Below are 22,620 nucleotides of genomic sequence, written 5' to 3'. Positions count from 1 at the left end.
AAAATAAACTGAAAATACAGAAAAACAATATTTGATATATAATTTTATATATATATATATATATATATATATATATATATATATATATATATGTATGTATATATAAAAATCTTTCCAGAACCCCTTAGGTGAAAACTCTTGGCCTGAAATATGATGATTATACGCTTCATGATTTTTCATATAATTATTATAGCTACCAGTCTTATTCATACAACTTCACTTTTTCAAACAAGCACTATTGGCTTCAGTAACTCCCCCCCCCTCCCGTGTCAACTACATTCCAGGGGATTACGTGGTGGGTGGGGAGAGGAAAAAGGTATTTCCCTTTATCAAATGTAACTACGTGGCCCTCATTCCAGCACGTCCCTGTGTAATAAGAGAAGAATCCAGGGTGGTCACTCGAGGTACCTGATTAACAACTTTCCTTGAAACTATTCATTAGGTGTGGAATTCATTCCCTTTTAAAGAAAGGGAATGAAAACCACACCAACTCAGAGACTGAGCTTGTCTTTTAGAATAACGCCAGGTTCCAGCTGCCTTCAGGGCACACAGGTCCTATCCATGCTCTTCTCCTCAAAAGGTCAGGAAAATTAAACTGTCCAAGGTGCATGATAGGTGTACTCGGGAGAACTACGGGACATGATGGGCCCTGCTCTCAATCAAAAGACGGGAACACAGATATGAACAGAAAACCCTTCATCAATCCGCTCCATTATTCTCCCCTGGCTTGCCATGTTTGGTTTTTAACTCATTTCTTCAGGCTACCATTATCGATATTTGAGAGGCAGGTGATTATTGAAACTGCTTCAATCGTACATGACCTACCTCATATTGAGGGATTATCGAGTATCAGAATAACCACATAATAATGTGCAACCATCAAATCTCCTTTAATCGCTTGTTTCACCTAAGCCTTCCAACAATTCCTATGTAATAGCAAAACCAAGCAAAATGCAAGCAGGCTATGTTTATCTAGTAACAAAACTGCCTTTATTTTCTAAATTGCTAACAGGAGAGAGAACAATCTCAAATTCGTTCATCCACAGTCTCATTATCTAATTCCTGGCTTATTACCATAAATAATTCTACCATTAAAATCTATGCAAGTCCTGTGAAGAGTTCCCTATACGTTTCTGAAAAACAGCTAGAACAAATCTGTGATGTATTTTGATTTCCTCTCCTTCCATGAATTCTGTTTGAGCATCCCTGAGAGACCAGGAGGCCTTGCGCAAAATTCTGGCAATATGATGTGAACACATCGGATGTGGCCCCTCTCTTCTCTGACCTACTCTGCACTTCAGTAAGCGAAGAGGCTGGTCCTCAAAAAGACGTCAAGTCCCTGCGCTCAGAATCTGCAGCTAGTGACCCGCAGAGCTAGGAACACAGCTAAGATGTCCTCTGACTGCTGACCCAGTGTTCTTCCCACGCCATGTGGATTTCATGCCAAATTCAAACTGTCATTAGTGTCTTGTTTGGGCTTAATTTCCATCAGGTATTCAGTCAGAAAGTATTTATTAACCAAGCTGCACTAACCAGGGTAGCTGCTATATGTAAAACAAAGACAAACATAAGAAAGGGGTCTTTGCCATGTTATCACATGATGAGAGAATAATACTTAACAGCACTGCATATAAGACATATAATAATGGTAGTTTTAATAATATAAAAAATAAAATACCTGGCACCTACTCTACATTAAACATTGTACTAAGCTTTAATCATTTTGTGAGTAATTTTATGCCACACAGCACTTCCATGATGTAAATTCTCTATCACCTTCGTTTTACACAAGGAGAAACTGAGGCACAGAGTAGGTAACTGAGTGATATTCCCAAGTTCACACATTCAGAGATTCAAACCCTAGCAGCCAGAGATAACACTCTGTACTCAGAACCACTACACTGTAATGGATAAGCAATCATTTGGAGGAAACTGAAAACAGCTGAGAAAGCTTTCATGCGAGGAGGTAAGGTTTCTAGAAGGAAGGTAAACTACTATAAATTGGAAGCAAAGAGTCCAGAAATGTGCTGGAAATTTCCAAGCAGCATCAGGAAAATCGCCTTGTGTGGGATATAGCATATATGCTGTGATAGCCATGATAAAATTAAAAGAGGTAATGTAGAAAGAACTAGGCTATAATCAGTCTTGAAAGTCAGGCAAAAGAGCTTTTTGCAAAAGGGATGTTCATTTTAACTAACCTAATCAATACAGAGTAGAATAGAGTATTTCTAGATATCCTCTCTCCCAATCTCTTTATGTACAATAGTTTCAATAGAATCACTATGAAATATGGTTACAGCATAATTGCTTATACGTGTATTTAGAACAGTTATTCCTATTTCTTAAAATGCAAATCTGGAGACTTTATCTAAAATAAATCTTGGAATCTCTCTTTTTAGTTTCTAGTTAGAGATTCCACTTAATTAATGCATAAAATTTTAACATTGACTCTCTTGTATAAGAACGAAGCATTAGCATTCTTAGTGTAAAAGCAACACATTTATCTATGTTAAATAAAATTTCCTATAATTTCCCTAAATATTTATTCTTCAAGCATTTTGAATATTCACAAAATGATTATGTTTCTCTATATCACAGTATCCCCAACACACACACACACACACACACACACACACACACACACACACCAGTTGGCTTTGAAAATATTTGTTGGTATAATGAACTGTATCATTTAGAATATACTGGACATCCAGTACGTTACATAACCAGGTCTTGTTACTCCTCTCTTTCTGTTTCTCTTTTATACTTTCTAACTTCTGAGCATTTTGTGTCTTGCAACTACCTCAATCAAAGGGGGATCCTTATGTAAAGGCGATAAAGCTTAAAGCGATATCCCCACTTGGGGGCTTTTGTTACTAGAATGTGAGTGGAGAAGTAGCTTTTGGAAGAAAAAGATCAATGTGAGTTTAAAAAAAAAAAGGGAGGAAAGTTTTGGAGAAAAGTTGAAACTTGATAGAAGTAAGAACATATAACATTGTACAAAGTGCCTATATAATGCTCAGCAGTATTTTGTAAATGAGAATCTAAGTCTTGGTTCAAAGCAAGGCTTTCTATTAAGTGATTCTAACAACATTCAATCCTCCCTGAACTCTTTTAGCATGAATAATACAGAAAAGCAGGTTTTATCCCAAGGCATTTGAGTTTAAACTTTTTTAAAAGGGTGAACTTTTTTAGTTTCAGTAGGAATAAAAATAGTGTCCTTAGAAAAACTACACTGTAAAGGCATGTTCATTTCTGGGAAAATTAAGGAAGATTTTAGTTTAATAGTAACTATTTAGTAAACACTGTATTTTTTAAAAGTTTCATATACTCTATATGAAGTTGCATATCCAGATAAAATGAGAGGAGTAACAGATATAAATTCTAGTGATACTTTTAGAAAAATACAGTGTAACTGAGTGTGCAGCTGTCCTTGACAGTACATATTACATTTTCCAAATGTTATTAACTGGCCTCAAGTCGTTCCTTTTTAGGTAACTGTTTTAATAAAATATCAAGAATAAATCAAGGCATTTAATAACACCTAATTTTTTAGTAATTAATGAAGTAGATTTTAATTTTCATACTAATAGCACCATTTCTCCTGTTGTCTACAGCAATATAAACCTTTCATTATATGACAGTAACTAATCTCCAATTAAATAATGATGATGATAATATAATAATAGGGTAGACCACCTTTTTTCCCACAGAATTAGCTGGCCTATGATTATCTATTTTAAGTCTGATTGTTAAAGCAAAATAACTACAGTGGTAGTTTAAAAGATGCAAAATATGTCTAAGTAGTATTCTAAATGTATTAAACCTCTTACAGTAAACTCACTGTCAATTTCAAGGGTTTTACCACAGGAAGTTTAGAATTTAAATTAAATAATATTTAAATGCTAAATGTATACACCAAAATAAAGTGTTCAATTAAGAGGTATTTTTAATGTACGAGTCTAGAAACCTTTTAAATAAGCACACCAGGTTTAAAATGTAATTTAAATTAATATTTTAGGGGGGGAAAAAAGGGTCAAGGTTAAACTGTTAGTCTTCCTTAAAAAGTTTATAATGTCTTTTGTGTCTCTACTTACAAAAAGAAATCTCAATGAAACTTGGATATTAAAACCTCCCAGGAAACCAACAATGAAAGCTACTAGGAATTTCACAAGGTTTTTATTTTTCTTTTTTTCCTTAGGTGTTAATTAAATGATCATTTAACACTGAAATGTAAACACAACATTTTCATCTCCTGACAGCGCAGCCTATTATAAACCCGGGGTAATAAATGTCTTGGTGTTAATGCTATGAACCCAGTTCCCACAACACTCCAAGATGCCTTGTGGTGTCTAAGGTTAAGCTTGTAGACACAAAACAAAGCTTGCGCCTACTCGACTTCCAGTCCAATTTTCCCATCGCCCAGTGACCTAGGTAACACTTGGAGCAATAAAGAATAAATTTAATTTCTCCAGCATTTTGGGAGGATTAGGAACAATTGTCGGCTTGCAATGACTTTTTATCCTCCGGATTCTTTTTTCCTCCCGAGCATTCCTCCAGCCCTAAAAAAGAACTCTGATGGTTTAAGACATAGAACAAACAGAACTTTAAATTAGGCCTTTTTTTTCCATCAATTGGAACTGTTGGAGGGGAAGCAATCAACCCTTCTCTGTGCTGTTGTCAGCTATTCACATGCTTCAAGCTTTAATCTTTCACGAGGAGAAGGAACCTATCCCGACGGGCCAAAGCTATCTTTCCCCATTCGGTTTCCAGACTTATTTATTTCTCTCTCTTTTTTCGAAGTTTTTCTTTTTAAAACACTTAAATCAAGTTGCCGTACTTAGCTGTGCGCATTCACTCAGGGGACATTTCAAGAGGCACAGATGTTCTCTTAATAACATTCCACACCGCCATACTGTGCCCGAGACCGCCGGTGTTGCCCGCAGGCCTTTTTACTGTTCATCGCACTTCCTTCACAATTTAGTTTCCTTTTTTTTTTTAACTCCTGTCCAAAGTTTCTTGTATCACAGTTTATTAGATATTTTAAGGTTAACCCTCCATAAAGAAATCAGCGATGTCAATTAATTTGGTTATGGGTAATAGATAACGAAGAGAACCTACACACTGGGGTTCTGAAGAAAACAAAACAAAAATAATTTCTGGCTCAAACCTATTTCATTATCAAAAGTTGTTTAAATCCAAAGTGCTACAAGCTTTGCAACTTGCACTGTTTTTACCTCATGTTTCATCTAAAAGTGCACTGAAATCACACGTGTAGCTTATTAAAAATGGCAGCATGTCCCCCAGATCAAATCATACCTGTGTATTAAAAGATCAGTGGATTAATTAGCTCATATTGTTTTAAAAATTAAAATTTTAATTAGTGATAAAAATGCCCTTTAGTGATAACAAGCAGGTGCTGAAATAGGTGTCTCACAAGTCAGTGCCATTTTAAGCTTTGACCCACCAGGGCACTGATGCAGAAACATAAACGCTCAACTTGCAGGACATCACTTGAAAGTTAAACTGAATTTCTCTTAAACTTAATTTAGTTTTGTAAATTTTAAGTATTAAGCTTTTATGTATGTATATCTTCTAAATAACTTTCAGAATAGTTTACCTATAATTTAAGGAGTTCAATCAGCATTTTTTAACTAATTCGTATTTTTCCTTCTTTGCGTTATTCAGGGAAACACATCATCAAAACAATAATTTAAATATGTGGACTAACATGAGTGGTCCCTGAGTCAAAGTCTCTGCTTCTATCCCTGTTTCATTTGACACAGGAATTTTAGGACTGTATGAATCATACACTGGGAGAGGGTAAGAGACCTTATTCAAGATATTCTGGCCTTAATATACCTTGTGTGGCCAAAGGAGGAGAAACGCAATGGTGCAAATGCGCATTTTATGTCACTTCGTAGTGGTAAAAAAATAAATAAATGTGGCTGCGCCTATGTACAAGATGTTATTACGGAATAAATGCAAGGGAGAGATGAACTTGAACCAGGAGATCTGCGGACTGTCGGCAAGTAGCGAGGACATCTGTGTGACTATTATTTTCATCTTATTTTGCAATGAGATGATGATAATCATACCAATATAATTTCTATCATACTTGAAAGCTGACAATGTTCTTTTGAATACAGAATCTAAATTATGACTTAAAATATCCCCAGGAGGTAAATATGATCATTCACATTTTACAGGTAAGGGAACTTGACTTCCGAGGTGTCAGCTGATTTCCAAAGATGGCAGAGCCTCTCCTATCTGAGTGGGCATTTAAGCACAAGTATTTTATGCCACCTCTCTTAGGATACAAATTAATTCAGTGTCTTAAACATAAAGTAAATACATAAAAATTAGTTAAAGAGAACTAAAACCCTATGGACACCTATTCCTAGAATTAATATTTACGTAAACTTCAGTCACCAAGTTTATAATCTTGGGACTATAGTGGCAATTTGATGATTTACAGTCAAATCTTAAAATATTCCCTGAGGACATGAATCCAATGGTATGTTTTTGAAGTGAAAACCACCTAAATTTATGTCTCAGGAACACTCTCAACAAACTCGCTACACTTTAATTTACATATTACAGGTCAGATGCTAGCGATGGCTGAGGCCCACAGATCCCACACACATGTGAGGCACCTATTATGCCAGTTTTGCTTCCCAGCGTCCATGACAATTGAAGTTCGTGTACCAGGAGTATGTGTTGGTGGAGACAGAAACAGTTACATTTGTGAAAGCAACATTTAAACAAGTACATGTGAGTAGGAAAGACCTTCCACTTAACTCCCCGATGCCGTGAACCCCGCTGAGGGTTGGCAACTGCAGAGATCTGCCAAGTCCGGACTTTGTCCAGCAACCAGTCTTCTCAAAGGGAGCCCTTTGAAGTAAGAACTAGCAACACGGGGCCTGGCAAAAATCTCCAATACAACCTTAATCTTCATTGGATTTATAACGTCTACATCACAGGATTACATGTTGATTTAAAAACAAAATCAAAAGTAGGTCCTATTCAGTGGCTCGTCCTTTTCTTTTCATAGAAAGTGGTAACGGCTACTGTGAAGTGTGTTCAGATACTCGTATATCCAGTCTTTTGTCTGCCTTCTTAAAAACAAACCTTCTGTTATATAACAGCAAGCTCTTCAAATTAAATCCTCCTCGTATATCTCTATTTTTGGAAGTGGCAAGAACAGGGTCCTTCGGGCCCAAAAATACTTACCAGTTAATAAGTTACTTCATAAATAATAAGGGACTTGGTGTTTTAATCATTACTGGCGGTTCACACTTTTCTAAGTTTTATCTCTCTCATTGCTTTTTTGCTCTTAGAGATAAAGAGAGTCAGTGTGTTCCCCTGAACACAGTATCGGTATTAACAATACAGTGTGTCCTTGCACCAGTGGTAACACAGGCACACCACCCCCAAGCACTTCTGTCCCCTGGTCTCCAGCCTCAGCCATAGAGAGCAGCGGCAGCTATCATGGCAGCTCACTAGAGAAGTACTGATGTGGGTCTAGCTGGACAACGGTCACCGTAGCAACGGTAACCTGCAATTCCTGCACAACCGCTGTTGGATTTATTGTGGCAGGGGCCAAACAGGCCAAGAGTACAACGAAGCAAGAGACTATGGCACCTGACACCTCTGGGCCCCCACACTTTCATCAGAGCTGGCAGAAATTCATTCAAGGGGGGGGGCGTTACTGGGTCCCCACTGTTGTACTCTGCTTTCATCCTCGAATATAAGAATCTTATGAGGCTAAACTGACATCAGAGAAGTGGGGCGTTTCTCTTCCATAAGTATAGTATTTATTATATTAAGCTGGGGTATACTTCGCTTAGCTGAAAAACGGGCCATTTTGATGTTGTTGTGTCTACCAAAAACCCTTCATGTTTAGGAAACCTAAGGGAACTAAACATTTAATTAGCCAAGTTATCCTTTAAGTTTCATTTGGTTCTCCATTATTCATAATTCCTTCCCAGTGTTGCTATTTGCTCATTCAAGTTACAAACCCTGAACCCGACAGAGATTTAATTCAATACATCAAACACTTACTGAGAGCCTTCGAAAGGTCAAGGCTTACACTAGGCCTTGGGAATATAAAACAAAAAATGTTTTCATAATATATGTACACCAGAATTTATATGCATCACCATAGAAAAAGAAAGCTCCGTTACTCATTGACAATTATACTAGTGGTTATATCTGGGTGGTGGAATAATGAATAATTTCTACCTCCTCTTTTCTATTTTTCTGAATTGTCTAAATCTCTTTAATAGGACTATGCGTTACCCTTATAACTATTAACACGTTAGTTGCCGAGCCTGTTGTGTCTTCCTTCCCTTGTAGCCCACGATGTCCGATTTCACCGATATGCTTCCTCTTCAGTCAGTTGTCTGTGGTTCGTGTTCCAGTGCAGTTTAAAACATTTTTCTTTTCCCATAACAGTGACAGTGTCAGTAGAAGATACATGTGAAAGCGATTCAAGTGAAATTAGTTTTCCTAACAGAAGAATATAATTTTTTAAATTGTATATCATCAGTCACCAGTGGCTGACGTGGTCCGAGCGGAAAGTATAGTGTCAGTCACCGGTGACTGCCATGGCGCTTAACATGTTAAGAAACAAAAACTAAAGCTCCTTCTATGGGACTAAGCAAAAAAGGAAATAAAGACAGCTTAACTGTATATTTGTTATGCTTTGCAAATTAATTTTTAACCTTCATAAAACAAAAAACTTTAAATTCTTCTCTAAAATTGTCCCAATTACTATTATCAAAAACAACTTTGAGACTCTGAGATTCTATGTGACAGCAAATAAACTGTGACCTGACCAATCAAATTAAGCAGTCCAAATCTATTTGTCTCAGGTAAGTAGTCATAGGCCATAAAAAGAGTCCTTGGATTTAAAATTACTATTTATAATGTTAGATAATTTCATGGCTCCAAAGCTCACTGGGGAATAATAAATACCACTTGTGAACTAGAAATAAAAACTTTTAGTCAAAGAAGTAAAGAAAATGAATCACTGGGACCTATGTATTTATTTTTGTTAGTTTTGTTTTGGTAGATACAAGTAAAAAATGAGTTTTTGCTGCAAGCTTTGGATACTCAAGCTTGTGTTAGATGCCTGGGTAAATATAATAATACTCAAAGAAATAAACTGAAAACCACAAAACAAATATTTATAACCAAATCCTCAACCACAGTCCTGCCAATGAAATTCCTCTCTAATGAGCCCAGATTAGCAGCTGCAGACTCAAGTTGAAAAGTGTGATTCTCTCAGCGAAAAGTCACCTCTGAGGTTACATTTATCAGGAAGATTTGTATATGCCACTCATATATGTAATTGATACTCATAAATTTCAATCAATCATAATCGGCCATTTTAAAAGCCACTGAACTCTCTGTCAGTTAACCAGCTCCAGGCTGCTCCGAAAATAATTTTATCTCCTGTTAAACTGATAATAAAAATGCAACCTCTATTTCGAAGGAGGAGTAAAGGGGAGGATGGGTATCTACGTAAGTTAAGGAAACTAGGTGCTGTCTCTTTTAACCTCCACCCGACGGCCTTTCATTTTCCCTTTACTTGCATCTTCCATCTTCAACAAGTGCTTGTAATTTTATTATACTGTCCTGTAGCGTATGCAGAGCTGGTGTTATTTTACAGAGTTCTGTTAATGGACTGGATAAATGGTAATGCTATTTAAACTAGTCTCCGGCTCCAACAAACACAGCTGCAAGTGGACTACTATTTCTGAGCAAACATCTTGACCTGAACATGGAGTGCTCTCAGCCTGTCCGGAGAGAAATTGGAGCAGACAGCAAAGGAAAGGCATATCTGGCCGCTCACAGCAACCAACTGTGTCAAATCATAATTCGTATAGAGTGTGCCCTCTTTTGCGTTTATATTTCATTAAAGTCCAAAGTACAGTGTGTGTGCTTCTTCACCTGGCATCTCATTTTCAGCCAACAGTCAAATGGTGATTATTTATTACAAAATAGTACACACACACACATACACACACACACACACACACACACACACACACACCTACATCATGTCCAGTAGATCAGCCTAGCTTTAATCGAAGCGAACAATTATAAAAATCAACCATCAGTGTATGAACGATATATTAAACTACTAAGCATGTTCACTGGTTATGTATCAGGAAAAAATAGCAGTAAAGAAGCATTAAAGCATATTAAGAAAAATACACAGAGATAGTAATAAGCATTATGTAACAATTTATAAAGAGAAAATAACTTCTAGGTGGGTTTCACTCATGAACTCTACATGTGTATGGCTCTGCTACATTATATAGTAAGGCAGCTATGGATCACTTAGTATGTCTATGCAACAAACAAACACTTTCCATGTCCCAACATATTTTCTCTGTTATTTGTCAATAACCCTGTATCCTTTGTTCTGTCCTTTATCCTTCTTGTGAAAGGTTTGTTTTTAGATGAGCATTTTACAGGACATTTCTGTGTGTAGACTTGGACACATTTTTCCATCTGCTAGAACATGTATTTTGGGGTGAGCTACTAGGCACCTGTATCATGTAAAGAAAATCTGAACTTGCATCCGTGCTCTGGAAATCACACTAACCAGGCAGTCAGCTTCACAGGCTTTTGTTCCTTTATTTCTTAAAGATTCTTAATGGTGGCTGTTTAATTTAGTGATCGCCATCATAAAAACGTGGTCACATGTAGCTTACATCCATCCTCTCCAGAGAAAGGTCATCGCTAATGATCAGCTAAATCTAATTCAAGTGGGACAACAGGACCTCAGCTCAAAAGGAGTTCCCTGATGTGAGGATGCAGGAAAAAGTGGCACCTCCACATTTCGATGTGTATCCAGTGTCTACGCCAGGTGTCAAAGCCCAATCAATATTAAACATGAAACCACCAAGCTCTAACTTCAGGAAGATCAGAGCATTCAAAAGTCCCTCTTACAGCCAGTCCCACCTAACAAACAAAACTTTATCTTCCATGGCTCCCCAGGAGAAGTCCTTTGAGCCAAACAGGCACATCATAACTCTGAAAACATTTTTTTAGCTACCCATTTTCCCAATTTTTAAAAATGCTTTTCAATAACTAGAAACTGTTGCCATATAGTTGTATGGGTTCTGTTTCTTGAATTCACTTTTTAAAGGTTTGAAATCCCCTTTTTTCATATAGCAGCATCACAAAATCACAACAAAACATAAAAGAAAGTCCCTTGGTCGACTCTGTGATATTGTCAAAATTAATTATTAATTAATTAAAAAGTTAACAGACTAGAACTCTCTGATTGATAGAAGGCTCTGCACTGGATTATGCCACCTTAAATAAAGCTTCCGAAGAAAATTAATACAAGTACTTCTAGACTAAAAATCAAACACTCCTGTTTCTCAGAGAATGTTGATGAAACTTCAGCTCTTCAACTTAATAATTTTAATGCTAGATGACAGTCATTCTGTTTAGATTATATTTTCACAGCTTCATAGAAAATAGATAATTTCCTAGAAATTGTGGAATCCTTTTATTTACACACTATTAGCAAAGTAGTAGTTGAACAGCGCTCATTGCATACTAGCCTTGAACCCAATTCTTTCAAGTCCCCTTCAATCACCAGCAGTTAAAGCAGAAAGTATTGTAGAATAGTATTAAACCCTTCTCTGTGGCCCTTAGAAACAAAGCCCAAATATGTAAATGTGTGTGTGTGTGTGTGTGTGTGTGTGTGTGTGTGTATATATATATATATATATATATATATATATATATATATATATATTCTTTAAAACAGCTTAACTCCTATTTCCTTGGTTAAAATACTCCCCAGACAGCTCTTGTTAAAAGGGAAGTCTCCGGGTTTCTTTGATTTTTTTTTTAATTTTCTTAAATTGAGCCAATTAAGCATCAGGGAACACAAAGACAAAAGATACTGCTAGGCGACTTGGGCTATCCTTAGGGGAACAGCATCAGGAAAGTCAGACTCTAGGGAAACACCTGGTGTGTTCGCAGGCTACTTCCTTGCCTATTAGAAAAGCTCTCTCTCTAGTGAGGGAAGGTATCAGGAGGACCCAACAGAGAGCCTGGCTACCATGGGGGGCAGGGCTGTGGGAGGACAGTCTGGTCTTCCTACTTCCGAAGTTAGTAACAATACGGAACTAGCAGGCTGCAAAGCCTTGGCTACAAAGTCAAGTTCAGAAAAAGCACTCTGCTCACTTTCCCTACAAACAGGAACATATGGGACTTCCCCACTCTCCAGGTGGGGACCACGCTGAGCAGTGCATTCTATACGGCCCAACAGTTTTTTGTTTTTGTTTTCACAGCATCCATGAACATCAATAACCATTGCTATTTATTTTCCCAACACTTTGTAGCTTATCTCCCATCTGCACAAAACCATTCTCAAGGCTGAAAATTTAATTTTAAAAGCTTTCAAAAATGTGTTTTCACTATTACACACTAGGTCAGCGAACAAGCATTTCAGGCAAGAAAAACCAATCCTGCTTAAAACTCACATCATGCTCCTTCCCAACAAGTACTTGCGTTAACAGTCAACGACGTATTGGATAGGAAACCAGGAAACCCTTATAGTCATGCCTATGGTAGAGTTTGGAAATTATGGCCTTAAAAGAACATATAAGAGGAAATTTACAGCCCCCTTTAAATACCTTATAATAACGTTTCCAGAGTAATGAACATAGTTGAGTACAGAAACAATATTTAAAAAGCTGACATTAAGAATCCCAACTTTACAAGAAAACACTGCCAACTTCCTCTGAAGAGTGAGTGCAGTGGCAGTGGTTTGCTTCAGAACTTAATCAAACGTTTCCATAAAGAAGTCAGGTAAATCTCCTCATCATCGCATGACCAAAAGAGAATAATACAATTACAATAATAGATACCAGGGGTCCAAAAACATGCACACACATTTTAAGAGAGATTATCTATGTATTACTTTTCGAAGTTGAATTGAATTACGTAGCACTGTGTAGGATGACGTTCGCTCAAAAGATGGTGTTAATCACATGAATGCCAGCTAGCATCATTCTTTGTATTACAATTTTAATACAGGTTTTTCCGTTCTTAAAAGTGTATACATTTTTTGGGGCACCCTCTGTATAGAAACCAGTAAAGTCTAACCAAATAAAACAACAGGAATCCCTGGAAAGCCAATCATAAATTTCCATAAGAAAAAAAAAAGGCAAACTCTTAATCCATTCATCTATTGGTGAGTAAATTACAGGAAAGCACAAGGAAACAAATCCAAAATGTACTTAATAAAACACAAGGTTCTACCCAAAGCAACAATAATGATTTCTGACTACTCACAGCCTGTATAGCTTCGAAGTCCCAAGAAACAGCAACTCAGGAAACAGCTGAAGGTGATTTCTGTTTAAACGCCTTTTGAGGGGGGAAAAAAAAAAAAAAGCATATGTTACTGAGAAAATACCAACAATGAGACTGTGATTTGGTAGTGTCATGCCTCATCCTGTATTTCAGGCAAGAATGAAATGACATTCAAGAGAATTCAAGCATTGCAAATCAAAAGTTGGTTACACCTTTTGTTACAGGACTCTTTAAAGCAATTTTCCATTATGCTTACTCAGATGATGATTACTGGGGCCTAAAACTCTAAACTCACATCCCGTGCAACATCAGTCAACCAGAATACATACAATAAAAAAAGGTTTTCTGACTCAGACTCTGTGTCTAGGTAAGGCGAGAGTTCAACATACATCAGGAATGCCACAGTAAATGGCGCCCTAAACTAATTCATACACTGTCCCAAATGGCCTAAATTTTCAGCCAAAGCACATGGAAATTACAGTTTTGTTAGCTTTTCATTTTGTTGCAGGGGGAAAAAAAAGTGTGAGAAAGTGTCAGCGTGATAGGCAAACTCAAAAGTTCAAACCTCAACAGCAGTTCTTGACCCTTAACTGAATTTCAGGCTAAGTTATAACTAAGCTGTGTTCAAAATGTTTAAATTATGTTCTCAAAACGTTTAACTGATATCGCAATATTTTAAAGGCTTTAAAAAAGCATCTGATTGTAACTCTAACTCAAGGTGAGCCCTGAGGGCACATAACTAAATGCTCCTGGACTACACACGCGTGTTCAATTCTGGCCCCAATAAACTAACAGCCCAATCCCACTCTTTAGGCATACAAGTCACCATTTCAGTAAAACTAAATGTCCATCTCTCTGCTCTCTTCCCCAATTTAAATAAAATGATGGCAAGCTGATGCAAAATGCATACTGAAATGATTTACAAGCTGCTATGCAGCTCTAGAAAAGAGTAAGAAGTACTGTCACACTCAAGAAACTGGAAGATATTTCTCAAGTCTTAAAAGATAAATGTTGTTAAGGGGACAAGAAAAGAGGACATATCAATTCTGACAGCAGAACTGCACTTATTGAGTCACCACAGGGCAGAAATGGCACAGGGAGTATAACTTTTAAGAAAGCAGATCATAAAGAAGGCCTTTCTAACAATCAGAGGTTATTTAAAAGTGGAATTATCTACCTTGAGAAACTCTCAACCCCTTCCCCACACATATGCAGGCAGAGGCCATGCATTTTCTTTTTCTTTTTCCTGCAAAGGGTGTAATAAAAAGAAACCCTGCATTAGGTGGAGTGTTGGGCCAGGTGAACTTAGAACTTCTTCCAACCCTAAAATGCCATGAGGCAATGATGTCAGCCTTAACTTTGGTTACATAACTCACATTATGAAGACGTTGGTCTTCGACAGGAATAGTCTCAACACTTAATAAAATGTATACTCATAAAAAAGTATGCCAAGACAATTAGGGAGAAAACAGTAAAATTAGTGGTGAAAGGGTACACTTATTTCCCACTTACATGAATTTTTACGAATTAAGCACATAACAAGGTTAAATTTAAAGTGAAACAAAAGCTTTTATTTATTTATTTTTCTCTGCTGGGCACGAGTCTGAGGAAGGAATGCTTCCAGAGTCTACTATTATTGTACATTTTGGAAAAAAATATAATTTACGTATGACCTTACTGTGTTTTTCTCTCAAAAAATAGATTACAAACGTTCACAAGAGCGGTATTGAGAATGCTTCTAGGGAAGCAACCACTCTTGGAAAGACCTCGAGGTCCCCACATTATCCAAAGAGCCCATCCCAGTTTCTAAAGGGCAAAGATGGGTTTTCACCATCTGATCCAAACCATCGGACTAACAATCATCTTCCACGATCCTCCAGCCACAGCAAGCGTGCTTCTTCAAACCCAGGTCCCTGCAGAGACAGGTCTCTGTACAGAGTCCTTTCCCTGTTCTCCCAATGGTACTGTCCGACGTCCTCTGTGCAACTCCTGATTGTCCTCTAGTTAGTTCCTTCCTAGGCAGTGGCCCCATATTCCCAGGGCATTTGATAGCGGAGTTCCTCACACTGTTAGGCTCAGGTGCTAAGCTGTTTCCCACAAGGCCGTAGCCCTTTGAGTAGAAAGGCCTCATCCTTGCATTCCTCCCTGACACTCAGTAGGTTCTCAGGAAATGCTGAATAAGAACAGGCTGCTCTTTTTGCATTTTGATACGGTTCAGCAAAGCCCTACCATACACATGATATATTTGGCCACTTTTCCTCTTGCATGCTCCCTGAGGTACCTGCCCTAGGATGTGTGTCACCCTCCAGAAAGCCAAACCTCACCCACCTGCTTCCCATGGACCCGAGACAGCAATTACCTCCTTCAGCCTCCCTCCCCGACTCTCACAATTCTCAACCTCATCTATTGGGTTGCAGGAAAAGTCATGACGCATTTTTTGCAGCGGAAAACATAGAAAAAATATGTCATGACTCTTCCGACGACCCAATAGAAATTGGAAGGAATTCAATATATTTAACAAATTCAGATATACAAGTGATTGATGGCTGCTCCCAGGTTTTTTTTTTTTTAACGGGCCTATATCAGTACAATTTCCAACATTGTGAGGGTGTACAGATTTCAGATTGGGTGCGAGCAGTGGCTTCTTCATTATCCCCAGTGGTTCTTAATTCACTCCACAATTAACAGCGAACATATCACAGAAGCTTAGTACGCGAAGGTCAGTGTTCTGAGAGGTTTACGTAAGTCATCTCATTCATTCTTCAGAGCAATCTCAGGGGTAGGTGCTACTGCTACTGCTACTGCTGTTTTGGAGGGAGGCACACAGCTCCGAGAAAGTAGAGGTATAACTTGAATTCGGGTGGGTGACTCCAGAAATATACTCTGAATCACTCCTCTCAAAGAGACACAATCTAAACATTCCTAAACAGTAACTCAAAATAATATAATGCTGAAAATTTCCTTTTCACCAATCTTTCCTTGGGAAAAACAAAAATTTATATAACCCCTTTCTTAAATATCTAAAATAAAACACCAAGTTTTATTTAAAAAAACAAACAAACAAAAAAGCTGGCACTATGTTCAGCTCAGTGTTTTAAAGATCTACTTAAACTACCTACAGTAGTGAAAAAATGAAAATATGTTTATTTTTCTCCCCATTCAGGTCGCTTATCATTATTTCATAAAAATTATTATGAATGATCTTAATATGCCTAAACCAATCATGAGTGTAAGACATCACAGTATCATACAAAAAACAGCAGATAAGTGATGTGGTAACATGCAGAGAAAAACAGTATGACCACGCTTCTTTTCTTTAAAAGAATATTAACACACTTATGGTTCCTGTTCTTTTATTATTCTTCCATCACTACAAAGAAAATATGGAAATGTGAACGTTAACGATAAAAAGCAAAACTCTTCTGAAACATTCAATCAAGGAAAAAAATTAACATCAGAAATTCTTGTACAATGACCAGAAATGAAACCCTTAAACTAAAGAGGATTTTTTTTTCTTTGAAATCCAGAATTATTTTGAAGACTATTAAGCTGCCTCATGATTTCTAAATAGGGCTGGAGAAAAAGTAGCCTAGCTTCTTCTAAGCCACAGAATACTTCTTAGCAGCTTGAAGATGACAGTGTCATAATAACAACTCTGATATAAATGAGTTCAAACCAGATAGTCCCAGAACAGGAAAATAGCATGTAGTGAATTAAAGGTGTCTCACAGGAGGATTTACAGGAACCAGCATAAATTAGCTCCATTAAGGATACCAGGTGGGTCAGTTACCTACTGTTCCGAACAAGGATACTCAACTATGTCCAAGGACAGATAACATAGATGTAGTGACATTCAACTCTTGTGTCATCACCAGCTAGATAGAATCTGCCCACAAGATCTTAGGGCTGATTGGGAATTCTCTGGATGGTAATTCATGGTTTCAGAAAGGCTTGTAATATGTGTCTCTGAGACAATTTTTCTTAGGGCAAAAATGAGAGAGACCCTCCATGCCATGGGTTACTTCTGAGCGTGACCTTCAGTGGGGTGAATGATCTTTCTGGATCTCACAAAACATCACTGGCCTCTGAAATGCTATATCTTAACCTCAATTTGAAGGGCAGCCTAAGCATTACTGACAAGCATTGTTTCAAATTATCACGTCAGCTGCTGACTCGCCCACTGGCAGAGGTTGAGGTCTCTTATTGTTTCAACTTTCACCTCAATTCAATTACGATTTGCCACCCTGGCCCAAAATGTAGACAGAAAACAATTTTACCAAAATCAGTGAAAAACGTCTGCCTCACATTTTCCTATCATTGTAAATGTAAGGTATTTTAGCAGTGTGCCTGGTCTCTAACGAGTATTTGATAAACACTGCCTTGAAACGTCTATCATTTATAATCTATTTCTCACACACAAATGCCTTCTTCTCAGGTGAATTTCCACTTGTCTTTTTAAAATATTGTTATCCTAACATTTTTAAAGCAAAGATTTTTAACATTTATGTACTACTAAGTGAATAAAACAAACTGTATATTTTTGGCAGTGATAGCAATGACAATTTCACCTTTTATATTTCATGATAGAGAGATCACAACTTAGTAAAAATGTTTCTTCCGTCTGACTCCCCCCTTACTTCTTGGTGTTTCTTTATAAATTCAGAGAGAGTATGAGAAATGCTCTGAAACAAAAGGGGGTTTTGTACTTTCTTCACATCTTTTCTAGTGATCAAAGGATAAAATCAGAATGAAAACGATAGTGACTATGAACGTATAAAAGTCAAATTTATTATATACACATTTTATTAGCTTAATAATATAAAATAATTCTTAAACTGAACTTTTGAAAAACAGGAAACACTGAAATACATAAGGAAATACAAAATTTCATTAAGTGCCAACTATGTGTCAAACACTTTGTGACACTAATGACATTACCTTACTTAACTCATGTACCACCAGTATGAGATATAATAATTATCTCTGTCCTAAGATGAAGCCATTTGAGCAAGATCTCACAGGGGATTTGAAAACCGAGGGTTTTCTGATGTCACTCTTAGGTAACGTTTCTAATTTTAAAAGGGAGGAGTTTGGATCTGCTGAAAAAGCATAATCAACAGTACAACCAGTGAGTGAGTATTTGGCGCGGTCCACAGGACACCAGGCAACAGCACACGACATTACCAGGTGCCTAAGCAGAGGGGCATCTAGGTTACCCCACCCTGTGCTCCCCTGCCAGAACCGAGAACAGCAGCACACAGCTGGAGATCCAAAAACACCCACGTGCATCCCGAGTGGATGGATGCTGCAAAGAGGATGATCAAATAATTTTTTGCTAAATATTATCTTAAAGCAATATTCCAATTGTATTAATATACCAAATTAGCCCTATCGTTCCCAAACTTTCATTCTGACTGCATTTCCCCCAATATTCCTTCCAGTCCAGCAGATAAAAATAGTACTTTGAAAAAAGATAAGAGTAATATAAAGTCTATGCAAGGAAGTCCCTCACTCCATGTAAAAGTCGTGAAATTCGGTCTAGAAGGCATAATTCAAGCAGAAAGGTATCCAACAGAAATGAAAGGCAGACTTCAATGTAAAATATTTGACATTCGCTGCTTCCACAAATACATTGTAACAGTGCAAACTAAACTACTCATTTCAGGAGAGGTATAAAAGACACAGCATCCAGCAAACACTATCACAAAGGATGAGCCCAAAACAGATGTGGGAAAAATAAACAGCCTTGCGGCTGCAGAATTTATAAAATGGTCCACAAAGAGCAAACAAGGCCTTCTTGCCACCGTTCAACTTCAAGGCCCATAAAAAAGGTTGCAGGAGAGAAACCCTCGCAAGATGGGAGGTAGTGCTTTAAACTTCTCACAGCGTGTGCGCATTAAAGCCTTATGAGGCCAGTCAGTGAATGTAATTTAAAATAATTCAATATCGCTTGTAAACAGGCAAGGGTAATTGACATTTAATCGATATCACAAATGAAGTGATGCATACTGGAACATTTTTATCTCATGCAGTGTAGATACTCAGCCTCTGTTTACTAAGTCTGGTATGTTCTTTAAAGAAAATCACTGCACTGATTTTGAACTTGGGTGTACAGTTGCCAGAGAACAATTCTTTTGAGATGAGCTTGCATTCTTTTCCAAGGAAATGAGCATGTGAGTTCGCCCTTACTTTAAGCAAAGGAATGTGTTACGTGTTGCCTGTAAGCGTGCAGGATCAGTCAGGAGAGGGATTCTCCACATCCTTGCTGAACAGGGGGCAAGCAGCGTTTTCCTTCAGACCTGTTCCACAGCATAGTCTCTACTTGAACTCATGTGCGAACGACCTACAACCAAACTTCTAGGGCCTCAGCCTCCCCCTGGCTGCTGTCTGCTTAGGATGACGTCCCACACAGGAGAACTAGTTCAGCGCCACCTTGCAAAGTAACAAATGTGCCTTTTGCATATCTTTTCATGACAGTGTAGTGCTTAGTCAAATTTAGGCTCCACTATACAGGATTTAGGATTTTGCAAATTAAAATGGGTGTTTTTACATCATCTTGGTAGAACCCTGAAAATATCTAAGTGAACAGGTTCATTTTCCCAGATTCCTAACGTGGCTTCACTCTTCTATTAGTATTTTCAGGACTCATTGTTGAAGTAAAAATAGACACAAAATGACAAAGTTACTAGGAAAATTGTAATTTCAATTCCAAAGAGACTAAAACTTGGAGAGTTTACAGCCATGTTTGGTTTCAAAGCACCGCTTTACACATTCTTAGCAAGAAAAGAAAAACAATTCAAGTCCTTGTCTTTTTCACTTCTGCAATTTCCTTATTGTAAGGGTATAAATGGACTGTAAAGTGAATGAAAAACCTAATATCCAAGGTTTTCTGTGGCAGGTTATTAGTTCTCATTAACTTAATCTAGGCATATAAGCATTTCATTTTGCATATAAGCACTTCATTGCATTTAGGACAAGACATCCTAAAATGTTGTTGACCACCCTAAAAAATTTCAAAACCTTTTGCATTTGCATTTATCCAGGAACTTGCAAAAACAGATGATTTTCACCACTGAAACACTGATGTTGCCTGGGTCTCCTTCAAAGGCCATAAAACAGACGAACTTTAATGACTGCAGCAGAATCCTAAAAATGAACACTTTCCACCAACACACAAAAGTCAGGGGTCCCAACGTGATTTTTGTTTTTAACCTCTCTAAAACATTATGCACCAGCCAAGATATATCTTGAATTAACAATTTTGCATGGAGACTTTATTGCAGATATATACTGGTATGTTCTGTGACGTATAAAAAAAACAAGTATATTTCCTAAATATCTCAGGTCTTTACTGTGGCTTATTTGTAGTTTGCTTTCCTTAACTAATTTCCATTGGATTAACTAGTCACACAAGTTCATTTGATTTCATCTGAACATTTTGAGTAAGTGATGGGAGATTTGCTGCTACGATCTACATGAAGCACTTGCTCAAGGCTTCATTTTCATTCCAGATAAGGAGGTACTATTGCAACACAGAGCCTCCTGGGAAATCTGTCACTGCACATATTAACTCTGGTAGAATAGCAAGAAACTGTCAAAACAGGAAGTAATGTGTGCTCATGGTGTGTAAGCATAACCAAAACTTACTGCTTTTACAATTTTTTACAATGATGTATATTCTGATATAAGCATATATAAGCATATTCTGATGATGATCACATCATTTGACATTGTTTTCTATACAACAGAAAGAAAGGAGTAAGAGGAGAGAGACAGGAAAGGGAGACAGGGAAGGGAGGGATGGAGGTAGGGAGAGAAGATTTTAACAGCCATCAACTTGGCATTTGCACTGGTAACTTTGTGTTTCATGAATTCTTTGAAGTGGAAACATCTTTCTCTTGTAGCTATAATGCTTTACTTTACAAATACTGATCTCACTCTATGCTAAAATGAAATTCAACTTAACAACATGACACTGTTTCTTATAGATTCGAAGTTGCATTTCTAAAAAGGCACTTATCTTCTGTTTTCAGATTTGCCTTCTCTTTCTAGATCAAGTTAAAACTCTATCAATGTGAAATAAAAAGAAAAAACTTATAATTCTGAAATATTCACGATATATTATTTGGAATTGTTTTGTTATCATTTTAAAATGAAAAAATAAATTAGAACCATAAATTGAACGCAAATAAAATTAATGTTTTTATTTTGTTTTGCTCTTCTCACAAAGAATGAAAATTAAATTATAAATACTGTACGAACGGCATTTACAACATAAACCTTCATTTATATACCTTTTTATAATTTAGAGTTTTGATTTAAAAAAATCACATCTAAATTGATTAAAACCATGAAAGCTCACACAACATATAATTAGTTAAAAGTTAATTCATTGATTAGTTCCTTTCTCTTACATTGGCTCTTGGCAGCTTCTTGAAAAAAATGAGGCAATTTTTGGGATGTTAATGATATCACCAGCTAAAGTAAGGATATATACCACAGACCATAGAAATTTGATTATGGAACTCTCTTGGTAACTTTTTTTATTTTTATTTTTTAAAATAAAATACTGAACAAAATTTAAAATAGTTTGTTTCACATAACTTGAATGTATTCTTAAGGAAAACTGCCTTGGCATTTAATGTATTTTAAAAAATAAATATTTGAAAAGTGTATCCACAATGTTCCTAAGAAATGGGTTTGAATTCCTGAGTCTCAAGGAGATGAATTGGCTGTCAGATAACAATGTGCTTCCATCAGATGGACTTGGCAGTTGTAAACAAAAGGAATTTTCTCAGCTTTTCCTCACAAATATGAAATATTTGCTCTCGGCCAACAGCTGGGGTGATTTAAAGAAGTCCTGCATATATATTAGTTTTCATTCAAAATTACAAACCCGCTCTACAACATCTGACTGCATCTTAGTAAAACAGAAAACTGTTCGGAGATGAAGTGACATTCCCAGGGGAAGTCAAAGTCAAAAACTAGTACCTACTTCAACTCTAATCAAATTTCAGATCATAAGGCATCTGGTTAATAATTTTTAGGAAAAGTTAATTTATTCAAGATGAAAAGTTCAAATGACACTCCTGAGTGGCTTAAAAAAAAATAATGAGAAAGTTTGTTTTGTTCTAGTGTTTCTGACAACATTTAAAACTATAGCATAACCAAAATAGAGATTGCGTGAAAAGCCACTGTTTCCTTCAATAATTTGGAACATTGTATGTTTAATAAGCTGTTTAAGAATCAAAACATATATGTTTCCATGTG

At 36.9% G+C, this 22,620-nt stretch overlaps 1 protein-coding gene across 14 annotated transcripts in view; it reads right to left on the bottom strand.

The window, feature by feature from the left end:
- The window catches only part of SLIT2 (slit guidance ligand 2), a 345,645-nt gene that overhangs the window by 315,417 nt on the left and 7,608 nt on the right, over positions 1-22,620 (bottom strand). For all 14 annotated transcript variants that reach the window (XM_019654250.1, XM_019654249.1, XM_019654251.1 and 11 more), the window contains exon 4: positions 13,333-13,404. In XM_019654250.1, coding sequence (XP_019509795.1) covers positions 13,333-13,404 — 72 coding nt within the window. The remainder of the gene's footprint in view (positions 1-13,332; positions 13,405-22,620) is intronic.

Source organism: Hipposideros armiger, unplaced genomic scaffold, assembly GCF_001890085.2.
Source record: "Hipposideros armiger isolate ML-2016 unplaced genomic scaffold, ASM189008v1 scaffold_217, whole genome shotgun sequence".
NCBI classification, from domain to species: Eukaryota; Metazoa; Chordata; class Mammalia; order Chiroptera; family Hipposideridae; genus Hipposideros; species Hipposideros armiger.
The sequence above is the reverse complement of the archived record's forward strand: the minus strand, read 5'-3'. Positions and strand labels throughout refer to the sequence as shown.